Below are 22,962 nucleotides of genomic sequence, written 5' to 3' on the forward strand. Positions count from 1 at the left end.
TTGCGCAAGGACTATTATCAAGGTTGTTACCTAATTGAAAGCTTTGCTCATGTCTTTGTTCTACTTCGTTTTTCTATTTTTGACATAGTTCTCTAAATCACCACAATAATTTTGAATTTTGTTTCTCTTTTCTAAGATATTAAACAACTCACTCTTGTAATGTCTGTATATTTGAAAAAGATTTCTCATTCTTTGTAAGCATTGATATTTTAATCCTCATACATATTTCTGACAAGCAAGGAAATCAAAGTCGCTATGTACCACCTGGGGTTCCCTTTATATATAGATAGGGCATCTGTAGAGACTTAGCAGAAAATATCCTACTTGGTTATCACATACAGTATCATCATATTTACTTGGTTTGAAGGAAAACATCATTAAATAGTACATAACAATGGAATTCTGATTAAGTATCTTACGTTCTTGGAAAGATGTGAAGAGCATCTGGAATCGGCTGTTTCGACTGCCTTCATCTGCCCACAAGCGGATTACTCCAAGACCTGTGCGCAGCATCACATCATTAGCAACAGTACTGCAAAACTTTGCTTTTAAATCCTCCACTGAGCTACTTCCATCATAGACAGCCACAAAGTTCCTTTTGCATTCATTAGAATTCTGCATTTCATAGTCCAAGAATCGTAAATATATCTATAAAAAAGAGAACAGTGAACATGACAGCACAGACCAATACTTTCATTTTCATATCATTTTTTTGCTTTTCAAATGATCTACAGCAGTGAACAATGATCATATTTATGTTACTGAATGGTAGCATACAGGAAGAAGACAGGATCATGAATGGAACTGAGAACCTTTTTTCTAACAATTTATTTTTCCTTGGAAGAATTTTCTCATGTACGCTTATCACAAACTCATAATGATCAAGTCTATGTATGCACATAACAATAACCAAACATCTTTATATTACTCAGAACAGAATAGAAAATGAATATGCTTCTTCATATAGTTTCATCACATTACATTATTTACAGAAAAGGAAAAAAATGTAAGAAATATTTTGTCCTCTTTTCTCCTGTTTGTCCTTTCTTTTCCATTGTCTCAAAACTAGTAGATTAGTTGTTTTAAAATCCAGGAATATTTAAGAGGAAAAAGGCTTTGACATTCTTCTCTTATTTCTTTAAGTAGTGAGAACATTACCTGCTTATTTTAAAATAATAGAATTTGTTAACTTTTCTGTAATTTAATTGTGAAATATCAAAATTCCTATACAGAGGTTATCTCTCTCTGCACTTTAAACTTTAATGGTCCACAGCAATGCATAGTAGAATCGATCAATGCCTAATGAAACCTAAGGCAGGATCATCAATTAAAATAATCAGTCCATAATAATTAGTAAAACCCTTGTATCCAAAGGACAACTAATAAACAATAGTTAAGTTTCTGAAGTTTGGGAAATGAAACATTCTTCCATTGAAAATAAATGTCTTTTACTGCTCACTCATTTAATTTCTTTATAAGTACAATAATGACAAATAGTTTCTAACATTCTGGAAAAAACATAAAAAAGAACAAAGAGCTATCTTATTTTGCTCATCTTCTTGATTAAACTCAGAAATGTTTAGGATGATAGGAAGACAAAGAAATATAGAAACTAATGGGACAGGAGCAAGGGAGGTATATCCCAAAGGAAAAACTGAAGGAACAGAAAGAAGAGGTTGCAAGGAAAATATTTTTTCCTTTTACACTACATTGTAAATATCAAAATTTCATACACAAGGATCTAATTCTTTCTAGAAATCAGTAGTTGCTCTACTGCTACAGAAATAAATGTTTCTTTTTTAAAAAATAACAAATTAAGCATATCAATCCAAATTCTTGCCACAACCTTTATGTGTCCAGGTTCAAGACATCTAATAGCATTTGGTATGCATTGAGTGAATTTGGGAAATAGATCTTAATATTTCTATTGGACCATTTTCAGAACTAATTTATAGTACTTTATAAACATTGTGTCCAACAACTGAGCAAGGTCTTTAGCTTCAAAAAACCTTAAATCTGCAAGGAAACACTGCATTTCTAACTGAAAAGGAACTCAGCATTGCCACAACACTATATTGATGCTATGGGCCACATACTCAGTCTTATTTTTAGCTCAAAAAAGATGAAAAATGACCCACAGATATTTGAAATGAATGTTCTTCTCAAGCCAATTTGTCCTAAAACAAATAGCAACTTCATCAAAACAAAACAGTATAATTTGCTAGATCATCAGCAGTTTTAGGTGAGTGGAAGTGCTGTAAGTTTCTTTTCTAATCAGTTAAGAAATGGCACCAAAATTTATTTTAGTTCAGTCTTCTTGAACTAAGAATTAGTAAAGCAAGACTGAAATTTTCTTCAAGTGGTCAAATGATTATCTGCTGGCTGAATTCAGTGCTTGCTAATAGATAAGTCCTTCTTCTCACCCTACCCCCACCCCAAAAGCAGAAAGATGTAGAGAGAACATGATGTTCCATATTCAAACTTGACAGACAGATAGCAGACAGACAGACATATAAAAAGAGGCATGCCTTTGATCATCCCATTAAGCTTACGCTAGATGCCCTGTAGATTACATTACAGTAAATGCAGACTTTTATCTCACATATGACTAATCAAATACAACTAAGTCTAAAATTGTGGCATTTCTAGTAATTTCATTCTCCTGAATTATTTCCTAATACATATACTATTTTACAAAGTAATCTAAATCACTTATGACATTTCATAACTGTATTATATATCCGCAACAAACTCATTAGTTACCTGTCATAATTACAACAGCCATAACAACATTTAGCAAGGTTCAAAAACTTACAGAACTAAAAAAGGAAATAGAAAATATCTAAGCCAATTAATTGATTTATCATGTCACTAATTAACTTCATTCTTAATCAAGTATGTCTTCTTTATGTTTTAAAGTCATACATGGTGAAAAACCGCTCTGAGAAAGTGACATAGAAATTTAAAAAATAAATTAGAATAAGATCATATGATTTTTTAAAAAAAACCTACCTAATCTTGAAAGGTCATCCTGTCATCTTAAGAAACTATGTCTCTTCACTTCTGAGTTGATCAGCTTTAAATTTGGCTATTTTAGCACTTATAATGAGATGAAGATTAATTATCCAAATCTAAAGTACTAGTTTCTGGAAAGAGACCTAAAAGCAATGGTTTGGTCTATAAATGGGATTGGTGTTAAATAATGGTTGATCTAATAATGCATGTGATATAAAACAGCTTGCTAAACGAGTTCAGTCTGAATGACTATCTTTAAAAATCCAATCCTTCCTCTATTGCAGGGGTGTCAAAATGCCGGCCCACGGGCCGGTTTCATCATACCAGAGCCGCGCCCACCCCATTGCCAGCAATGGCCAAAAAGCTCCGATACGTCGCGCAACGTCACATGACGTCGCAAGTTTGACATGCCTGCTCTATTGGTTCTTCTTATTTTGCTGAAGCCTGTAGAAGTATATACTTCTCTTTTAGAGACCTGAATGGGATGCTTTAAATAGCAATACTTTTTCACTGGAGTACTTTAGTGGGTTCTTAAGAATTTTTTTCAGTCTTGATTTTATTTTCCAATTCCTTAGATAGAGACCGTTTATCACTTACAAATAGAGAAGAGGACTTTAGGGAGTTTTAACCTGGTTTTACTCAAATACTAACGGTGTGTAGTGGGGGTCTTTATCTTTCCAGTCAAATAATTATTAGCTTTAAAGCAATTGTTGCTATATCCGATACAACAGGGAAGCAAAAACTTCTTTTACTGTTATTGTTTCTCTGTCAATAAGTCAGCTTTAAAAATAATATTTTGTGTTTCATCTCAGTTATATTTTTAAATAAGAAAAAAGCAAGATTTAGGTTACGGTTCTTTGTTTACCTGCATTATGATCAAGTTCCAGAAACTTAGAGAACTGGTAAAGAACATTTTCCTACTAGACAAGAAATGTAGATATTATGGTTTTCCTTGCACATGTTAGCTAGAGAAAAGAGACTAAGACTGCATGTTTTTGCCACCAATTGAAGTGAAACCGAACATTTGTATGTGTGTGCATACAACATATATTTATTTTTATTTTATTTGTTTGTATCCTGCCTTTATTGCTTTAGAAATAATTCAAGACTGCAAACATATCCAACACCCCCTTCCTCCTCCTTTCGTCCACACAACAACATCTCTATGAGATGGGGGCTGAGACAGAGAGGGAAAGAGACTGGCCCAAGATCATCCAATCGGCTTTCATGGCTAAAGTGGGACTTGAACTCATAGTCTCCTGCTTTTTAGCCTGGTGCTTAAGCACTAAATCAATGGTGAAGGAAAAGTAAACTGATAGCTGATACTCTTCTCTTAGGCTCCATCACTGAAGCAGCCATACATTTCTATAACCATTTGGAAACAATATCAGCATAGAAAAGAGCCCATGGGGGAAAATCTGCTTTTAAACTCTTTTTTTAAAAAGGTAGAAAACATCAATTATTTTACAATAAGGATTAGAGTTACATCAATTTTGCAAAGTCTGTGTGCAATAAATCTATTTGTTGCCATTATTTTTGTATGAATGAAAATCATATTTTTATAGACAGAGGAAATGAATTTAATTAAGGTTCTGTGTATTTTATTAATTATAGATTTTAACTTAATCCTTTGCCTCATAAATGGTAAAGGTTTGAGTTAATAAAGAGTAAAGTCTGAGTTCTAAGGGATTCTTTTCTTCACCAATCCCTTTTTCTGGGATGCAGTCCAACTTTCAACTGCAGCCTGCAGTTCTGGTATTCCCCAGAATTCTCCTGCTCAAACTTTACAGCAGACTACACCTACATAACTACCAGGCCCAAACAAGGTAAGCCAGATATTGTCATCCCTTGGTCCCACCTATTTCTACACTGGGTCCATAAAATAACTTTAGCATTTCAAACGCGCCCAATGGTCCCCAAAAATCACTTGCCCTGATTTTGGCATGATACAATTTCCTTGTAAACAACAGCTCAATTATGCTTTCAGTTTCAAGGCTCAGCCTGAGAGACTACTATATGATGAAGTATAGTTATAAATGTGTAGCAACTGCACAACTTCAATGGAATCTTTTGATTATAAATAAAGGTTTATCTGCCTGGAGTATTAGATGTTTCATTCTCTTGTAGAATTTATCACTGTTTATAATTCCTTATAATTTTTTCTTGCATTTGCTTATGGAGAGACTAGCCAAAGCATTTGTTATAATAAAATAATGAGTCACCAAGTCTTCTTTTATATTAGTTCAAGATAAATATAATAAATAATATTACTTAAGGTTAACATTATAAGTATAATAATAGTAATTACTAAACTGTTGCATTAAAAACAGAGTTGGTAGCATCACAATGACAACTCTTTTCTTCCACCGCTGTATTTAAAAAAAGTTCCCACTGAAAATGTACAATTCTGAGATCCCAATCTTCTCTTTTAAATCACTAACAATTGCTAGCATTTTACAAAGATAATTTTCTAATTTTTCACTGTAATACAGCACGGGTGCAAACCTCGTATGCCCATCAAAAATAACTAAATATAGCTATTCCATTAGAGGAATTGAAAGAGATCTACCTATACATATTAGTTAAGATGCAAAAACTGTATAGGTAAATGTTTTATCCAATAATACACTACTATTTTCAATGATGAAATTTGAGCTATCATGTCTTCATTACAAAAATGCTTTACTTATTCCTATTTATTTCCACACTAATAATACTCCAGAAGTTTTTTTTTAAAAAAACTGGTTCTACTCCCAGGTCCTGGAGTTGAGTATCTGCTAGATCCCTGTTGGGCAAGGGTAGGCAACTGTATGACCAATGGACTTCAACTCCCTGTGTTGACTCAGGAATTCTGGGAGTTCAAGTTCACAGATTGTAAAATGGCCACAGTTGGCTACCCCTGCTGTTGGGTGTACCCGACCCAGTACATGGAGTGTATTATGTCTGGACACACGTGGTTTCTATTTGTTTAAATATAATGTATAATGTAAGCCACAAAAATCTCTGGCCTTACATCAAATAAATAAATGAATCCAGCAAGCATTTTTGTTTATTTAATATCACTTCAAATGGAGCAAGATGGCAGTTTTTATTTTAAAAACCTACACTTGTATGTCCTGCATTATAAATACTTTCTTATGAGACATTGTTATGTGATTGAAGGAAAAAATACACACTGTTTTACATTTTGTTTTAAAATGTCAGAAAAATCCACGAACCATTTGATCTTATTGTAATTTTGACCAAAATAAAGGACAGAATTTCAGAGGTGTTTCAGCTTTGGAATGTCACTACAAAATGGCAGAGCTGTTACCAAAAAGAATACAATAACCTCACTGCAGCCATGACATATGTAATTAATAGCCCCTGATTGTATTACAGTTTTAAATTACTGTCTTGTCACTTTTAAGGTTGGTATTTTTTTTAAATGATAAAAAAGCAATGCCGATTGAATTGGAAAAAGGTTTTTTTAATTTTAATTTGAACACAATAACCCTTGACCACATATATTAAGAGAAATTTAATTATCCCAAATTCTGAATAACACATAACTTCAGTAAAACTCTATTATAAGCTCCTCATAATGAATCATTTTTGATAAATTCTGTTTCATCAATTACTGTACATTTGCTTTGACAAGATTGATTGGGCAAGTCAGAAAACCATAATAAGAGCCTGTCTATATTCAAGCAAAGTTCACCAGTTTTGCCCTTTCATCTGTAGCCAAAAAAATCACACTGAAGCTAGCAAAAGCATATCTATTGGAAAAGTAATAAATTTCCCATCAAATATATTAAAGACTTTAAAATTTGACAAAAACAAAACCTCACAGTTAAGAAGGAAAAATGGTTTATTCGTTTCTAAGTGAAGAGAGGTTTATATGCTTATAAAGATTTGTTCCTGGTCTGGATAACCTGCCCACCTTTCTTACATATTATGGTGCTGTTGTAATTTCCGGGCATGAGCAATAGATTTTATATAACCTCTATGGTGCTCTTGGCATGACATAGTGTTGGAAAGTGCAGCAGGTATGTTAAGCAAGTTTATTTATTTATTAAATTTATCTATTTTCAAGGAATGGGAGAAGAACAATTGGCATTCTTTCCTTCCTCTGCCATTCCATGTTTGGAGCAGCAGCATTATAAGTGGAAATGTGAACGAAAATCTCTAGGTGGCTTCCTCTCATATTCATATTCATGTTCATCAACGATTTGGACGAGGGGATAGAGGGGAAACTCATCAAATTTGCAGACGACACCAAGTTTCTTATGATGTCTTCATTAATAAAATGATAATGAAACAACTATAGACATTTATAAATGACTGAAAGATGGTCCAGAGAGTACTCTTAAATGGCTCTATATCAAATTAGATAATAGTACTGACTGGAGTGTCAAAGGTACTAAACTGAGTTCTGTGCTGTTCAACATTTTTATTAATGAGATGATGACGATCATCACATCTGAAGAGGACACAAAATTAGGAGGGATGGACCCATATTTTAAATATATATATATATTCAAAAATAGACTTGAACAAGGAAAATGAACAAAATATACTTAATAGGGAGAAATATAAAGTTCCACATCTAGGTAAAAATATGAAATAAATATGGGAAAACTTGGCTGCACATGTGAAAAGATTCTGGGTGTGTAAGTATATCACAGGTTGAATGTGAACCAACAGCATAATACAGCTAGTAAAAAAGACATGCAATTTTACAATGTATTAATAGGAGCACAGAATGAAGACCATGGGAACTAATTGTCCCATCAACTCTACCTAGATCAGGCACCCATCTGAATACCATATCCACTTCTGGGCACTACTAAAACAAATGTTGACAAATTGGAGTGTCTGCAGAAGACAATGAAAGTTGCATTTTAGCATACTGGGGTTGAGAAGAAGATGGTAGGGCAATTGGACAGTATGGATCTGCCTTTTCTGTCAAAACACTGTTCTTTAATTCTGGAAAAGTGGTACTTATATTACAGAATTAGTAATTGAAAGTTTTGGAGTCCTCAAAAATATTAAATGATGATATATGTACTATAATATAAATTGATACATAGGAAAGGGCCCAAACCTAAAAATTGCCTAAATATGCTCTAAATCTACCATACTACTCAAAATATTTACACTGATAATTACTTTTTCTGCATAGCAAAGAATGTAAGTTTACATGTTCCATAGATACTGCTTATTAAACAAAATCCATTTGTAGAAAGCAATAAATCCTGTATTAATATAATCACTTTCTTAAATTATTACTCCAAATCAAAGAATGGAACAGAACTGACCTTGGATCGTGGTGGTGCTCGGATGTACCATTTACAATCAACAGCCTCAGAATCAGAAGCTTTCCCTTCTTTTCCGATCTGCACCGATTCCACAATTCCTTCAGATCCTCCCATTTGAAACTCACAAACTGAATAACAACAAAACATAAAGATCAAGCAAGAAGAAAATCAGATCAAATACAAAGGCTTTGAAGTGCTATGGAAAACTGAACATACCGACCTGGCAATGGTTTCAAAACCCCAAGATCCTTGAATTCGGGATCTGAAAGTGAAACCAAAGAAGAAACAAATTAGCCTGTTTTCCCAACACTCTTAGAAACATTATAATCTAGCTTAATCTTAATTATGGGGATCTGAAGAGAACTATTAAGTTGAATTTTTTAAAATGTGATTTGTTCTTTTAAAAAGCAAAGTTACCCCTCAGGTGGTTAATTTGCTAATTTACTGAATTTCTACTCTGCTTTTCCAACAAAGGGTAATGACTAACAAAAGCAAATACATTTAAGCACACAAGAAAAATTCAATTAAAATGACGCCCATAAAACAGACTAAATTCAACTAATTATAACTCATCTGAACAGCCAACCCAGCGGCTGCAGCTAAGGACTTACCCAACTCTATAATAGTTTTCTGGTGGCACATGAATGTAGCAAAGAAACTAGCCTCATTTCCTCTTTCACTAAACATGCATATTATCTGCACTCTTTAAAAAAAAAGAAAAGGACTAATACAAAAGTTAAATGAGATTTAACCGCAATATACATTTTATTAAATGAAAATTACTTTAAATGTAGTTTAAGTGATTGCTCTCCATGAATTTAATGATTTTTTCCTTCTATCACGTTAAAACATTGCAATTTAGATGCCAGAGCTCTGGAGGCTTCTTCATCCAAGTCTTAAGGGAGCTACAATTTAACCAGCACTGGTGTAAAGTATTGTATATTAAGTCATTCTCTTTATATGTTCTACCAGTATCACTCTAGCTCCCATTCATTTTATTGCTGCAATTCCTTGAAAAATAGGGTGCTTTTTGACTATAAATATGAAGAGCTAATACCTAAGACTCTTCTCTATTTCCCTGTTCCAAAAGCTTTTGTAGAATTATCTACCCTGATGCCTTTCAGTCCCAAGAACCATCAAGGAAATATTCAAATCTATCAACCTGAACATGTAACAAATAGAGTTGTTAAAAACAAGTAGAATTATATAGTATTTATTCACAGTTTGCTAAACAACTAAGGGTTTACTACACCAAATGGAGGATCCTTCTGTCCATATCTGCAAGAAAACTAAATAATCCAGACATAAAAGAATACTACATCAGCACCTTTTTAAATTTACAAACCTTGAACATGCTGCAAATGCTACATTTCCTGTGTCAAATATATTCCATAGCTAGGATTAAGGCAAGAATCAGTTTGGGTTGGTAGTTAAGACATCAGACCAGAAACCTTATGTACAAAGCCAGCCTGGGTGACCTAGGAAGGCAGCGATGGCAAATCATTTCTGAAAAACCTTATCAAGTACACCACAGGGACTAGTCAATCAATTGCCAGAAGTCAAAACCTGACTGGAAGCACATTCCCCCAAAACAAAGAATGAAATATAATGCATTAAATTCAGAGGAAGTAAACTAAGATTTTTAACCAACTTATTATTATGACTATTACTTTGGGTATCTAATACTCAATGATGATTTTATTCTTGGATCTTTGAAATTGTTAGAAAATGTACCAGGAGGTTATGGTACAATTAAAAAATGGAAGGAAATGGAAGATGTACACTGAAATACTTACACTCTATTTTATCCTTCTATTTTATTTGTATGCTAATACTATAATTAATACTGTGTTTAATATTGTATACGATCTTCTATTTTAGTGACACAGAATAGTAGTAAAAGTTGAAACTGTAATTTATTATTTTTCGCATAAAATTATTTTAGTGCTTCTTTTTACTTTTCTTTTTAGTTTGTTCTTTTTAGCTTTCTAAATATATACTTTTTATTCAATGGTTTTACATAAACTTTAAATAAAAGTTTTTCTTAATTATATTTGTATTGCTGAATTTTTTGCTGAACTTTTTTTTAATTATTAGATTTAGAAAATGGCTAATTTTATTTGCACCTTTCTCTTCCAACAATGAACTCAGCTATTCACACATGAAATAATGCCACTTTATCCTCACAGAATTTTATTACTATGTGGTTTGGACTTGACCTATATGTTACTATCCAGGCAAAGTAACATAAAGGAAAATAGTGGCAATCACTACAGAGCAAATAACATGAGTGGTTATGTTCTGATTGTATCATTCTACTCAATATTTGCAACAACACTTTGTTCAAATTTGGGCATGATCAACTGTAACCAAGGTATGTCATTGTTGTGTTTACTGTAATTTGGGTACAACAAAGTTAAATTAATACTTTTTTACATATCTTTGTACTTTGCTTATCTTTGCTGTTGATCAAAGTTTCTAATAGGTCAGATACAATCACATTGTAATAGTTATATGCTATAATAAATATAGCTATGTTACACTAATTACAAGGAAAGCATTCCAGATAATTATCTTCCAGTTCAAAAAATATAATAATGAGTACCAGTACACCTTGCTTTCCAACTGCCTCATGCATAAACCATTCAAAGTTACAGTGGTGCTGAAAACATAACTTTGCAACCAGCATCCCCCCCCCTCTCTCTATTAGTTACATATTCACCATTACAGTCATAACAATCAATTAATAAGTACTATCCTGTGTCTGACCTGGTTTTTTACATCTTGCACAGCAGCAATATTGGAGAGAAAGGGATTACAAGAAGATAAACAGGCATAAGTTGGGCAAGGCCCATCAAAAGGAATTTGCTAGCTCTGGTTATTTGCCTAGTGTTTTGGGGCCTGGAAGACAACCCTAACAACAACAATCAAGCTCAAAGAGCACCAAGGACTCCATGGTTCAACCCTGAACTACATATATTACCTTCTATTAAAATCGCCCATTGGTTTAGCTGGTGAGGACTGAATCTTGCACAGCCAAGATGTGGACTGGATCATACAGCATGAAATACAACCCAAAAAATAAATCAAGTTTCAGAAAGATGGAGAAAAAAACTGTTTCCATAAACAGTTGTGGCTTTACACAAATTTTGTAGGAACAGGAAAGTCGATTTAATATGTACTGTAATGTGTTAATTATATTTGTGTCATGAGCCATAGAAGTTGTTCCATTGATGTTCAAAAGCTGAAAAATGAAGTTATTTCAACCCAGAGGTAATGTGGGACTCAAATGAGATTCCCTTACCACTAATAATATTGTTTTTTGAGTTAGATACAGGGTTGATTGACAAAAAGCACACTGCAAGTCTTGAATCACTGGTCTGTTTCCTCCCAGATGGGACCTACTGCTGTATCAACTGAATCTAATAAATGACTATCTCCTTCACTGAAATTATATGGCTGTTGAGCTGGAGAATCCACAGACTGCAGAGACGTTCCTCGGGGATGCAGTCTCATCCAGAAGAGGTGCATCTCACACATCCTGACATTCAGCCCCTGGAATCAATGAAAGTGTAGTCTTCGCTCTAAACATAGCTTCACCTTATTTTTTTACAGTCCTTCATATTCATGTAAGCTCAAGTAGCATCTACCTGAGTTCTCAGAAAGAATAAATATAGCTAAGTATCATTAGCATATTAATGGAACTAGTCCCAGCCTGGAAATTATCCTTTGCAATACCTTCATGTTGATATCAATATTGAGGGTAACAAAACAGAATCTTGTGGGATAGTCTACTTCCCCAAGTAATCAAGCAGAAGTCTCTCAATATTACTTTGTAACCCAAAAAGAAAGGAATGGAACAACACATTTCTGATACTATAATTGTGTCTATCTACCTATTGCCTCCCTCCCTTTTTATTTCAAATAGAGATGATGGCATATACCGCATTGGAAGATGAACATATGAGTTAAGAAGTTGTGAATGAAAACAGAAGGACATGAAATATATTCCAGATAAGATATGTTCACAAATTTGGTATTTGTGTCTGTCACATTCTAGTTGTGAGTCTGTATCTGTTTCTTACTGGCAAATAGCAATTTTCAATTAAAAGTTGATAAACAAGTACTTATCTATATCAATGTCTAATGAATGTTATCAACCAAAATATGCCACAGGTACTCAATTATATATTTTAATAATACTATTACTACAATTCCAGGTACTCAATTATATGTTTTAATAATGCTATTACTACAGTTCCAGGTTAACAAGCAGCACAACTTTTTATATTTCAGTTCTCTCATTCCTGGGTCACAGACTGGGCTTCATTATTTTTTTCACTTTTTCTGTGAGTGCTGTAGACCAGAGGTCCCCAACCTTTCTAGGTTGGCAGCCCGGAGGGAAAGGAAGGGGTAGGCATGGGGCTGCATGCGTGCACACAACACAAATTGGGGCGGTGCAAGTGCTCATGCGATGCTGGGGGCGAGGCTAGCACCTGTGCCAACACTCATGTAACACTGGGAGCAAGGCTAGTGCTCGTGCAACACACAGGGCAGTGCTAGCACGAGTGGGGGGAGTGCACACACACATGTGCACATCCTGGCCAGCCATTCACATGGCCCAGTGGTAGCTGTAGACTGATAAATATATTTCAGTTGTGACTCTTTGTCAGATAAGTATTGTGTTTCAGAGAACACAATTAGTCCCCTGGAACTTGGCAGTCGCCATTGGTAGCAGGAAGTGATGATAACAGAAGAGTTTTAATCTCTTGCATTCCCAACTGCTTTAAGGAGTGTTTCCCTATGCCAGTTTTGGAGAAAATTTCAATCATAAAGTCCACTCACCTCCTCTCCAAACCAATACTGTAGTTCTTAAAACTGTTTGATCCAATTGCCTCTTTTCCCAGTCTAAAATAATGTCATTATCCCCCTGACCCCAAGAAATCAGATCCTGTTGTTTTACAAAAGCATCTCAAAAGATCCAAACTGGATCCTCAACTCACAAATAAGGAATTCCCCCATTTCTCTCAGGATATGCCCAAAATACCCTCTTTGAGATAATTACTCCACTTAATAACCACTATTTTTGAAATACGAGGGACCTTATATGTACTTTTTGCTAAAAGAATAAATAAATGAAATGGCATTTGTGAATTTGAAGATAAAGAAACAAATGGATTAAACAAGAGGGTGGAACGACTGATATAACATCTAAAAGGGAGGAATATTGTAATTATATATTGAAAAGAAGCCATTCATATATTTATTAAGTTTAGGGATTTTTGTTTCTGTCAGGTTCCCATTTTTCCTTTTTTCTTTCAGTTTGTTTTTATTCTATGAAAAAAGTCTTAATATAAATAAAAACCATTACTCCAGGCAAAATGTTAGAAGGAGAACATGGAATTCTGCTCTTCTTGGGCCAGCCCTGGATTATCCTGTAGCATTTCATGATCTCACAAAACTGTAAAGCAGAGTGGCATAAAAAGCCCTATACAACAGTGTCCCTTTGTTTGGAATGTGATCTAATGAAAGCAATGCAGGCTATTCCTTTTCTACATTTGACATAATAACATCACCTTATCCAAAAGGGCTATTTTGACAAAAGCATCCAGAGCAGTGGATGCTTGTGGCCCTGTGCCCTTTGGGAACTAAAGATTGTCAAAGCTCTGGATTAGTTCAGTCCTTTGTAAAGGTATCTTTCTATAGCTTATACAGCAGGAAGTGCTGTGAATCATTTTTGCTCCTCTTTACTGCTCAGCGGTTATCTTCCTTGTTACAATTGGTATCAATTATTCTCACAATGACATAATTTGTAATATTTTTAGTTGTCTCCATCTGCTTGGCTTTACCTTTATTTGTTTGACTGAACCTGACACATTCCAACTGCTTCTGCTTGATTCTGCTTCTTTCTCCCCCTGTGGGCCTTACAGAAAGGACTGGAGTGAGCTTAGGAAAAGAATGAAGGGGAAAGTATAGAACAAACCTGAGGCAAAATAATTAAATGACACAAGACCCAGGAGACCTAAAGCCCATCTGCAGTACTGCAGGAATCCAGGTAAATATTTGAGCAGATACAAGAATAGACCAAAAGTAGAGTCTCAAGAATCTTTTAGCAAGTAGCTGAGGCTGGAAACTGACACCATGCCAGCAGTGATAGGCAGTTAAGTTAGAAGGTCAGGCCAGCTGCAAAACGAAGAAGGAAAAATGCTCTCCAAGGGAGATCAATTCAACATGGACACATCAATATTGTTTTATCAGCAACATTATGTATCTGTATATTTGCAAACTATCCCAGCCATACAACTCTGGGTAGCAGAAATGGTTTTTCACTGTCTCCCTTAATGACTATATTTAGACACGCCAGGCAGCCACCCACCCACCCACCCCATCCCATGGCAGGCACAAGCAAACAAAGACAGGCGGTGGGTCCGAAAGGGATGGCGAAGCTCCTCTGGTGGACCAGGCCCTGGCGCCCACCCCAGTCCCACCCCCTTCTACCAGAGATCCTCAAATCCTGATGCAAGTGATGTCAAGCGGGCCATGCCCACCCAGTCATGCCCCCTGATCCCCCAAAAGCAACCACAATGCTGATGCAGCCCTCAATGAAATCGAGTTTGATATACCTGTCTTAAACTATTAATGAAATAACCAAACCAACCTTGTAAGAGCTATTAACTTAAATTTTATAATAATAGAAGTAGCTTAATTTATCTACTTATTAACATTTTTTCAATAATTTTTTTAAAAACTTTTTTATAAACAAAACCAATATCCTAAGAATTAATTAGTATTCAGTCATAACTACAAATAATTAGAAATAATTGCTACTGTTTAGCCCATTTCTATCCCCATCTGTTTTCTTTAAAAAAAAATCTCCCTTTGCAGTGAAGCTATATATTTAGCATTGTTTTTGTACTGCTCTCCTCCTCCTCAATTCTGATATAAGATACTACTACATTTACCAGTGACAACCATCTCCTGCCTCTAGTTTTTGCAGTTCTCAACTGACCTAATCAGAGATCCTTGCCAGTCCTGTTTGTTGTTTCACAGCTTTCTGACCACAAAATTATAGAATAGGAGAAGAGTCAATCACTGCCAATGTTATGCTACTTCAGATAAATATTCTCAGCTTATTTTTGACCACCCAATGGATTTCAAATGCAAGACTCATGTATAAAAATGCAAAATACATGTCTGACTAGCCTGCAACACAAAATATAACTCAGCTTGGACATTCAATTTTGGTTCACTTCACTTCAAGATGTGATAAAATATTCAAGGGCTGAAAAATCAACAAGAGGAGGATAGATGAGGTTTGGTCTCTTGTGTTATAAGCCTTAAAATGATAAATTATTATCACAACAGAACATTCAGAATGACAGAACATTCTAGTCTAGCTATTACAAATCTTCTTGAGTAAGGAATAATGCTCTCTTTTTTTTCTTGAAGCCTGAGAAATTCTGCAGCCACTCACTTATCTCATCAATAGTCTGTATGTCTGTCAAGATAACACTGAGAAGTTAAAGCAAAGGAAGACATGACAAGATCAACCTGCAAGAAACTACCCTGTCCTTGAAGTCACAAAACACACATCTCTCCTTACATGCTTTGCAAGCAGATCAAACACTCCCAAATAATTCAGACAAACCACTCCAAACTAAACTGCTCAGTGTAATGGCAGCTTTCAACCATTCATAAGTCATTCCTTATTTCAACTACAAAGGCAGTGTCCTACCAGAAAATTCTACCCAGTGTCAAAAACTGAATATTGTAGTACCAACTTTTGTATTGTAGTATTGTTGTAGTACCAATAATTTTAAATACTGATTTTGTTAATTAAAATTATTGAATGCTGTTTTATTTACATCTGCTTTATTTACACATACCTGCACCCACTTTCAGGGCAGTTAATGGTAGGCAAAGGTACGTAAAAATAAATCTCACTGGAGAACTTTATACTTTACCAAATATGATATAGCTACTTAGGCACCTCTAAAATTAAACCACATAATGACCAGCAGCTTGTTATAAAACCAGAAATCTTTTTTGGGACTGTGCAAGGTTTAGATCCTCATTATTCTGTACATAAAGAATATCTAAAGTGCATGAATAGTTCTCCTGTCCCTGAAGAATGTTAGGAAGGTTTACCCCATAAAAACTGCTCATTAGAATGATTTCCTCTAAGCCAGATAAGATCACTGCAAAGATGCCAAAAATGTAACATCATACTTACCATATATACTCACAGATACGCTGAAAAATATAGGCCAAACTACAAACCAAAAATTGGGTTCAACTTATCTACAGAAGGGCTTATCCTATAGCATAATTTTTTCTCCTCAGCTTTATAAAAGTACCAGCACAACCTATACATGAAAAAGTGCCACTCGTGAACAAGCCAATTGTGAAAATTAAAAGATATGAAAATTTTGAAGGTCAGCTTATTCATAGATGGGCTTATATAATGAAAATACAGTGGTACCTTGCTACTCAATTGCTTTGAAACTCACTGAATTTGGTACTCAACGCATTTTGATGCAAACATTTTGCCCCAGTACTCATTGTTCTTTGGTACTCAATGCACAAGCTAGAGCTTATTGGTTTCAGCTGCTTTGTAACTCACTACATTATTCCATATGAGAAAAAAATGGTTTTGGTACTCATCACGCCTCCTAGAACCAATTAATGATTATTAGTGAGGTATTACTGTATACTATACATTATTTACTCCAAGGCAGATCTTTCTGTGTCTTATTACTTATTAAAATTATATATATTATGCTTTCTAGGATAAAATTCTTGCTAAAACCTCTGAAATCTAAACAATCACATATAATAAATACTTGTGATAAAGAAGCCACACAGGGCAGGCTATTAATGAACCTGGCATCCAGCTGAACAGACTTCAGTCTCCCATTATGAGTTCTGGGTAATCCCCACTACTAGCAGAAATGGCTGAACCCTGGGCAAACTGAGTCTGCCAGTTGTGGGAATATGCTGCTAACAACCAAGCTCTAGAACAGGCATGTCAAACTCACGACGTCACGCAACATATCACTTTTTCCCCATTGCTGGCAATGGGATGGGCGCAGTTTCGTCGTGACGCATCCGGCTCGCAGGCTGGCAGTTTGACATGCCTGCTCTAGAACAACACTGCAGTCTTGTCTGACTTGCCTTAACTTCATCTTGCTTCTTCCCTCATGGCAGGCAGAGAAGTTTTTGCCATCTTTTCTGCCTTCACATAGAAATCTATAGGGTCAGCTCCTGCTGGAGATGTGGCGTTCAAATGCAAAATGGGTGAATTGCTATGATCTTGCATTATAATGGTTCTCTTTTGAATGTAAGTTATTCTGCTTAATAATTTTAGTTTTGGTGATATCCATGCTGTTTTGAAATGTGTGCGTATAGATAGATAGATAGATAGATAGATAGATAGATAGATAGATAGATAGATAGATAGATAGATAGATAGACAGACAGACAGACAGACAGACAGACAGACAGACAGACAGACAGACAGACAGACAGACAGACAGACAGACAGACAGACAGACAGACAGACAGATCAATCAAAGATTTGGAAACAGCAGGGGAAACAGAAAGATTATTGCTGGGAGGTTTGTTTATTTGTAATAATTAAATGGCCACCCATCTTAAAAAAAGGTGACTCTGAGTGACTCACAGTGGCAATATGAAATTTTCCAGAGTTGTAGCAATATTAGTCTACTGCAGCAAATTCAACAGCATAATAGCACCTTAAAGTTTAATATAACTATTCAGATATGGGAATTACCATCTACTTCTGTGGACTGCATGGGGTGACATGCAGGCAATGATAATTATGTAATTAATGGTGGGCCTTTCCAAAGAGATTTTGGACTGTAACTCAGAACTCCTGAACCTGGTATGCTAATTAACACATTTAGTGTCATCAAACAGAAATGTTATCTATATTGAAGCCACAAGTGACAGAACTGTGAACTTCTTTTGTTCTTGAAGGATATAGTGTATACAAACTTAACTGTAAATTACAGACTATGTAAATTACTGATAAACAGTAATGAATCACAGAGCAACATTTTCTCCCCTAGTTGAACAACACCGAAATCCACTAATACTTAAATAAACCAGAGCCATCTCATTATTAATCTAGAAAAAAAACTAAATACAACAAAATGCAAGAAAAGCATGGTCTCCAATGAGCTCACCTCTTACATAACTATCAACAATACCAATCACAAAAAAACCACCAACACCATACTAGCCAATAAATACTATAATCTAGTAACAAAGCATCAATCGCTCACAAGACTACCCTTACTTTCAAGCATTCATAAAGCAAGCAAGTGGGAAGAATATATAATCTCTGCAAATCAAAGGAACTCAACTCTCAAAACTCCAGCAATCCTGTGTTGGGTAATGAAATATATAACCAAAGCCAAGGATGGAGAGCTCCAACAATACAACATTGATGGAACATAAAAATGTATTATCTTACTAGAAGATGAGTAGTTGAATAAACTTCTGTTGTTCTGAATGATAGTATTTTTCTGTATCGGCAAAATTGTGGAATAGACAGGAAGGCTGCTCAAGATATAGTACAAGATAATCCTTTGTTGGTAGTAAATACCAGTTATCTATAAGCAAGTATTGGCCTTTAACCTAAAATATTACTATCCAAACTAATGACTTGTTTTGTGTGGTTTCAGCTGAAGGTTATTGGTATCTTCAAGTGATTTTCTGTTTACTTTTCTAATCTGTTCTCTGCTGGATTATCCTAAAATACCATTTGATCTTGTCCTCTTTTTAAACATTTCATTCAATGTATTTGAAGTAATCTTTAGAGTAATTCCTTACACTTTAAGAGACAAATTTGGACAGATATAGGCATAATGGTAGAATAGAATGGCTGAATAGCTTTTGTATGAATTTCAAGGTGAACTTGAAATATGATAAATATGAATGTACTTTCAATACAAAGCAATGATAGTATGTACTTTAATTCAGAGAATTATTCAAACAAATGTACAATTGAAACCTGAGGGTTTTTTTTAGGTTTGATAGATGAGCAGTTGGAGAAAATATATGGGACTTTGTTTTGATACATAACTGCAGCCAGACTTTTGTACACAGAGATGGAAAACCTTACAATTTCCCACAATGGGAGAATGAATGGTGAAGTTAATAAAACTGGATAAGATGGCAAAATTGGACTGATTAAAGAAAAAAATATATCTTTGTTTCTAGATGGAAAGCATTTTTGAACTTTTTACTATAAACTGAAAAAAATATTATACTGATTTTGTGATGCAATGATTATGAATGCTTATGATTACAGAAATAGGTATTACATTTTAGATCAAAAGCTTAATGAATTTAAATTTGTAATTATCGTTGGGAGATATTCTTTTTATATTTTTTGTTTGTTTTTACTCCTTTGCATATTTCCTTCCTGTCTTTTTCTTTTAATAAAGTATATTAAAAATATGTTTCTAGCTACGTTTAGTGTTTAAAAAGAGAACCTATTGCTTGGATTGTTTATGGATAAACTAATGGTAAAGTAAAATTCCAGGAACAGTGAATATAGAAGCCAAGACAGCTTTTGTAGGAGGAGTGGTAGAACCTAGGGATAGAGTCAAAAAGGAATCGGCCTAGAGTCTCTATGTAGCAACAAACAGACTAAATCCAATCCTTCTTGAATTCCACTGACCCCTATCTAACACCAATATAGAGGGGAAATCTTCTGGCACATTGGAGGAACGGACATCTATGGTTTCACCCCTGGTGAAAATGCTAGCAAACACCATCATATTCACGATCAGTCTCTCCAATTGGGTGGTAAGAGGGCCTGTGCCTCTTGGGTATGGTTGAAGGCCCGTGGCCCTCTCCCCCACCCCACCACAGGAAGATGGCATAGTTGCTTAATGATCACAACTGTAAGAACCGGGATTCCAGTCATTGAGAGAAGCATCTTATTTAAACACTGCTTCACGTAAACCAGAGGTCCCAACCTTTTGGGCACCAGGGACCTTTTGGGTTCCTTGGAGAGAGGTTTTCCCGTGGACCAGAGGGTGCGTGGTTTTGTGTGCTGCCTGCATCCCGCAGATGGGACTTTGCTTGTTTGTGCAGACCGGTTGCTGGCATATTGCGGCCCGGTACTGGTCCACGGACCGGGTGTTGGGGACCCCTGACTTAAACAATCAAGATTCAAGGTCCAATTGTGGTCGTAAGTGGAGAACTATCTTTATGTAAAAACAAATTGATAGTTAGAGGTAGCTGTAGCCTGATTACATTCTAGCTTCATTAAGACAACATTTATAATTTTAGAGATAGAGTCAATGGATCTGAGAATGGAGCCTCCTAAAGCAAAATATTTAATTTATGATGGTACCAATGTTTAAGTTTATGGAATATTTAGATTGCCATGCTGGTTTATTTATTTTGGGGCCTTTAGGTATGTTCCTGTTGGGGGACTTTTGGTAATAATAAAGATGAAAATTAAACAAGAAATAAATATTATTTATGGCTCCCTTGAGAAAACAATGGGATAAACATCTGCTAATCATAAGTATAAATTATTTATGGTTACTGATTAGCCATATATATTTAGAATTGCAAATTGGAGCAAAAAAAACCCTAATATATTAGAAGTAAAATCAAAATAATACAGTACAACAAATAGTTGGGGAAAGAGAAATATTAGTGTCATTCTAGTTCAACAAATTTTATTTCTGGACTCTGAATCTTGAGTTCAGAGCTTTTACTAATCAAATAAACCAGATCAGATCCAAATTTTATTAAGATCAGGAGTCATTTCAGTGTCCCTCACCCTTAGTAGCAAGATCTATTAGGTGTTATCATTCAAAACTCAGACATCGTAATGATACATACTGAATAATGCACTGTATATAATTGTTTTCAGCTTGTCAATTTCACCCTCGAGTCAAAATGGATGAAAGAAATAATGAGCAATATAACCATCTTGTTATCATGGAAACAATTTCAACTTTGATATAAATACGCTCAGTCTTCAGAATCTGGATAAGTACAAAATGAGTAGAACTACAAACAAGAGCAAATATTTGTTGGACTGATATCAATAAACATGTTAATCATAGCAAAAATCTGTTGCCTCTGCTTTCCAAGCTCAAGAATAGTTCCACTGACAGCAATATTACAAGATCTGTTTGTACGTACCTCTAATACTTCTGAATGAAGCCATATGGGTGGCCCTGTGCATTATAGACTGCCAACCAGCATAGAAATATTTCTGACAGGCAAGAATAGATGAGCATTTAACACATGAATGGGCTCACAGATAAAATGAAAGCACACACACCACATGGAAGGTCTTTTCATTCATTCTCTTCTTTATATGCTTTTTCTCCCCTCTCGTTCTAAAAATAAAAATGTACTGAAGCCAAATTCATTACTGGAAACCTACTGCAGTGATAATTGCCCAATGGAATTGAATCCACTCATGATAGCACACACAACTTGCTTATGTTTGAGTCATGTTTTGTGTCATAATGATTCATGAAATATAACTCTAAAAGAAAGAGGCCTACCTTATTTCTTTATAACAGCCTGATGATTCAAACACTTCTAAAGCTAGACTAAGAAACTAAGTATACATGTATTCACAATAATGGTAGGAGTCATAGAAATGGGAATGATAATTATATGCACTGAAGAGAAGTTTTAATAAAGCCTAATTCCGGATTTATGTTGGCATTGTAACTTGCGGTTAGACAATTTCTGCAAAGGAGGATAAATTCTCTAGTAACAGTTTCCTTTCCACTGAATTAATAATGTGAACAGAAGATCCATATAAATGAAGAAAGTTGAGGAGGTCAGTCTCTTTTCTTTACAAGAACAGCATAGAAACTTCACATAGTTCAGCCACTTTAATGTACAATGATCTTCTCTGTCACTAAGGAGAAATATGTTTAAATATTACATGCTGAATCTAAGTTCTAAAGATTTTGCTTTGGCTGTGGCATACCAATATATCACAGTAATAAAATACTTGTTCTGTACAATTATCACATTTAATGATCTTTTTATCTTATCATAGACATATAATGATGCTTTGATTTATTTCCCTGACACAGCAAAGTTGCTACTGTATTCAGGAGACTGCTAGTCTTGGAAGCAGAACAGAAACAATATTAACATTTCTTGCCTGCATCCATGCAGTACAAGGAATAAGAAAACAAGATTGCCTTTTCTAGTTGAAAAAGCTAGCAGTTGTCTTTCAAGTACACAGTGGCGGGTGGGATGGTTCCTGTTCTGTCAGATACGACCTATGAATGTCCAATGCTAGTTGTACTTACCAAGCACTAGAAATAGGCACAATTTAATCTAACTCATTCTTCTGATAAGTTGGACCATCAAGAGATTCCAGTGATACAGGCCAGATTGGGAAGTTAGAAAAAAAAACAGATGAAAGCAACAGCAAATTCTTCCATATTGTTGCCTAAAAATGAAGATGGACATATGTGGTCATCACCTGTCATGTTCAACTTGAAGGAAGATATATTTTATACAAACTAAGTAGATACTAATCCACAGTAAGCAATTAGGACAGTAGGTAACTCATCTACTTGCGGTCTGTACTTACCCAGAGGGTCAATATAGCTAGAGA

At 34.9% G+C, this 22,962-nt stretch overlaps 1 protein-coding gene across 1 annotated transcript in view; it reads right to left on the bottom strand.

Annotated features, from left to right (window-relative positions):
* LOC107288199 (neuropilin and tolloid-like protein 1) overlaps positions 1 to 22,962 on the bottom strand; it is a 79,147-nt gene that overhangs the window by 23,285 nt on the left and 32,900 nt on the right. The window contains 3 exon segments of the mRNA XM_029284292.1: positions 420 to 648; positions 8,316 to 8,443; positions 8,536 to 8,577. Coding sequence (XP_029140125.1) covers positions 420 to 648; positions 8,316 to 8,443; positions 8,536 to 8,577 — 399 coding nt within the window.

This window comes from Protobothrops mucrosquamatus, unplaced genomic scaffold (genome assembly GCF_001527695.2).
Source record: "Protobothrops mucrosquamatus isolate PMUCROS unplaced genomic scaffold, P.Mucros_1.0 scaffold498, whole genome shotgun sequence".
Lineage (NCBI taxonomy): Eukaryota > Metazoa > Chordata > Lepidosauria > Squamata > Viperidae > Protobothrops > Protobothrops mucrosquamatus.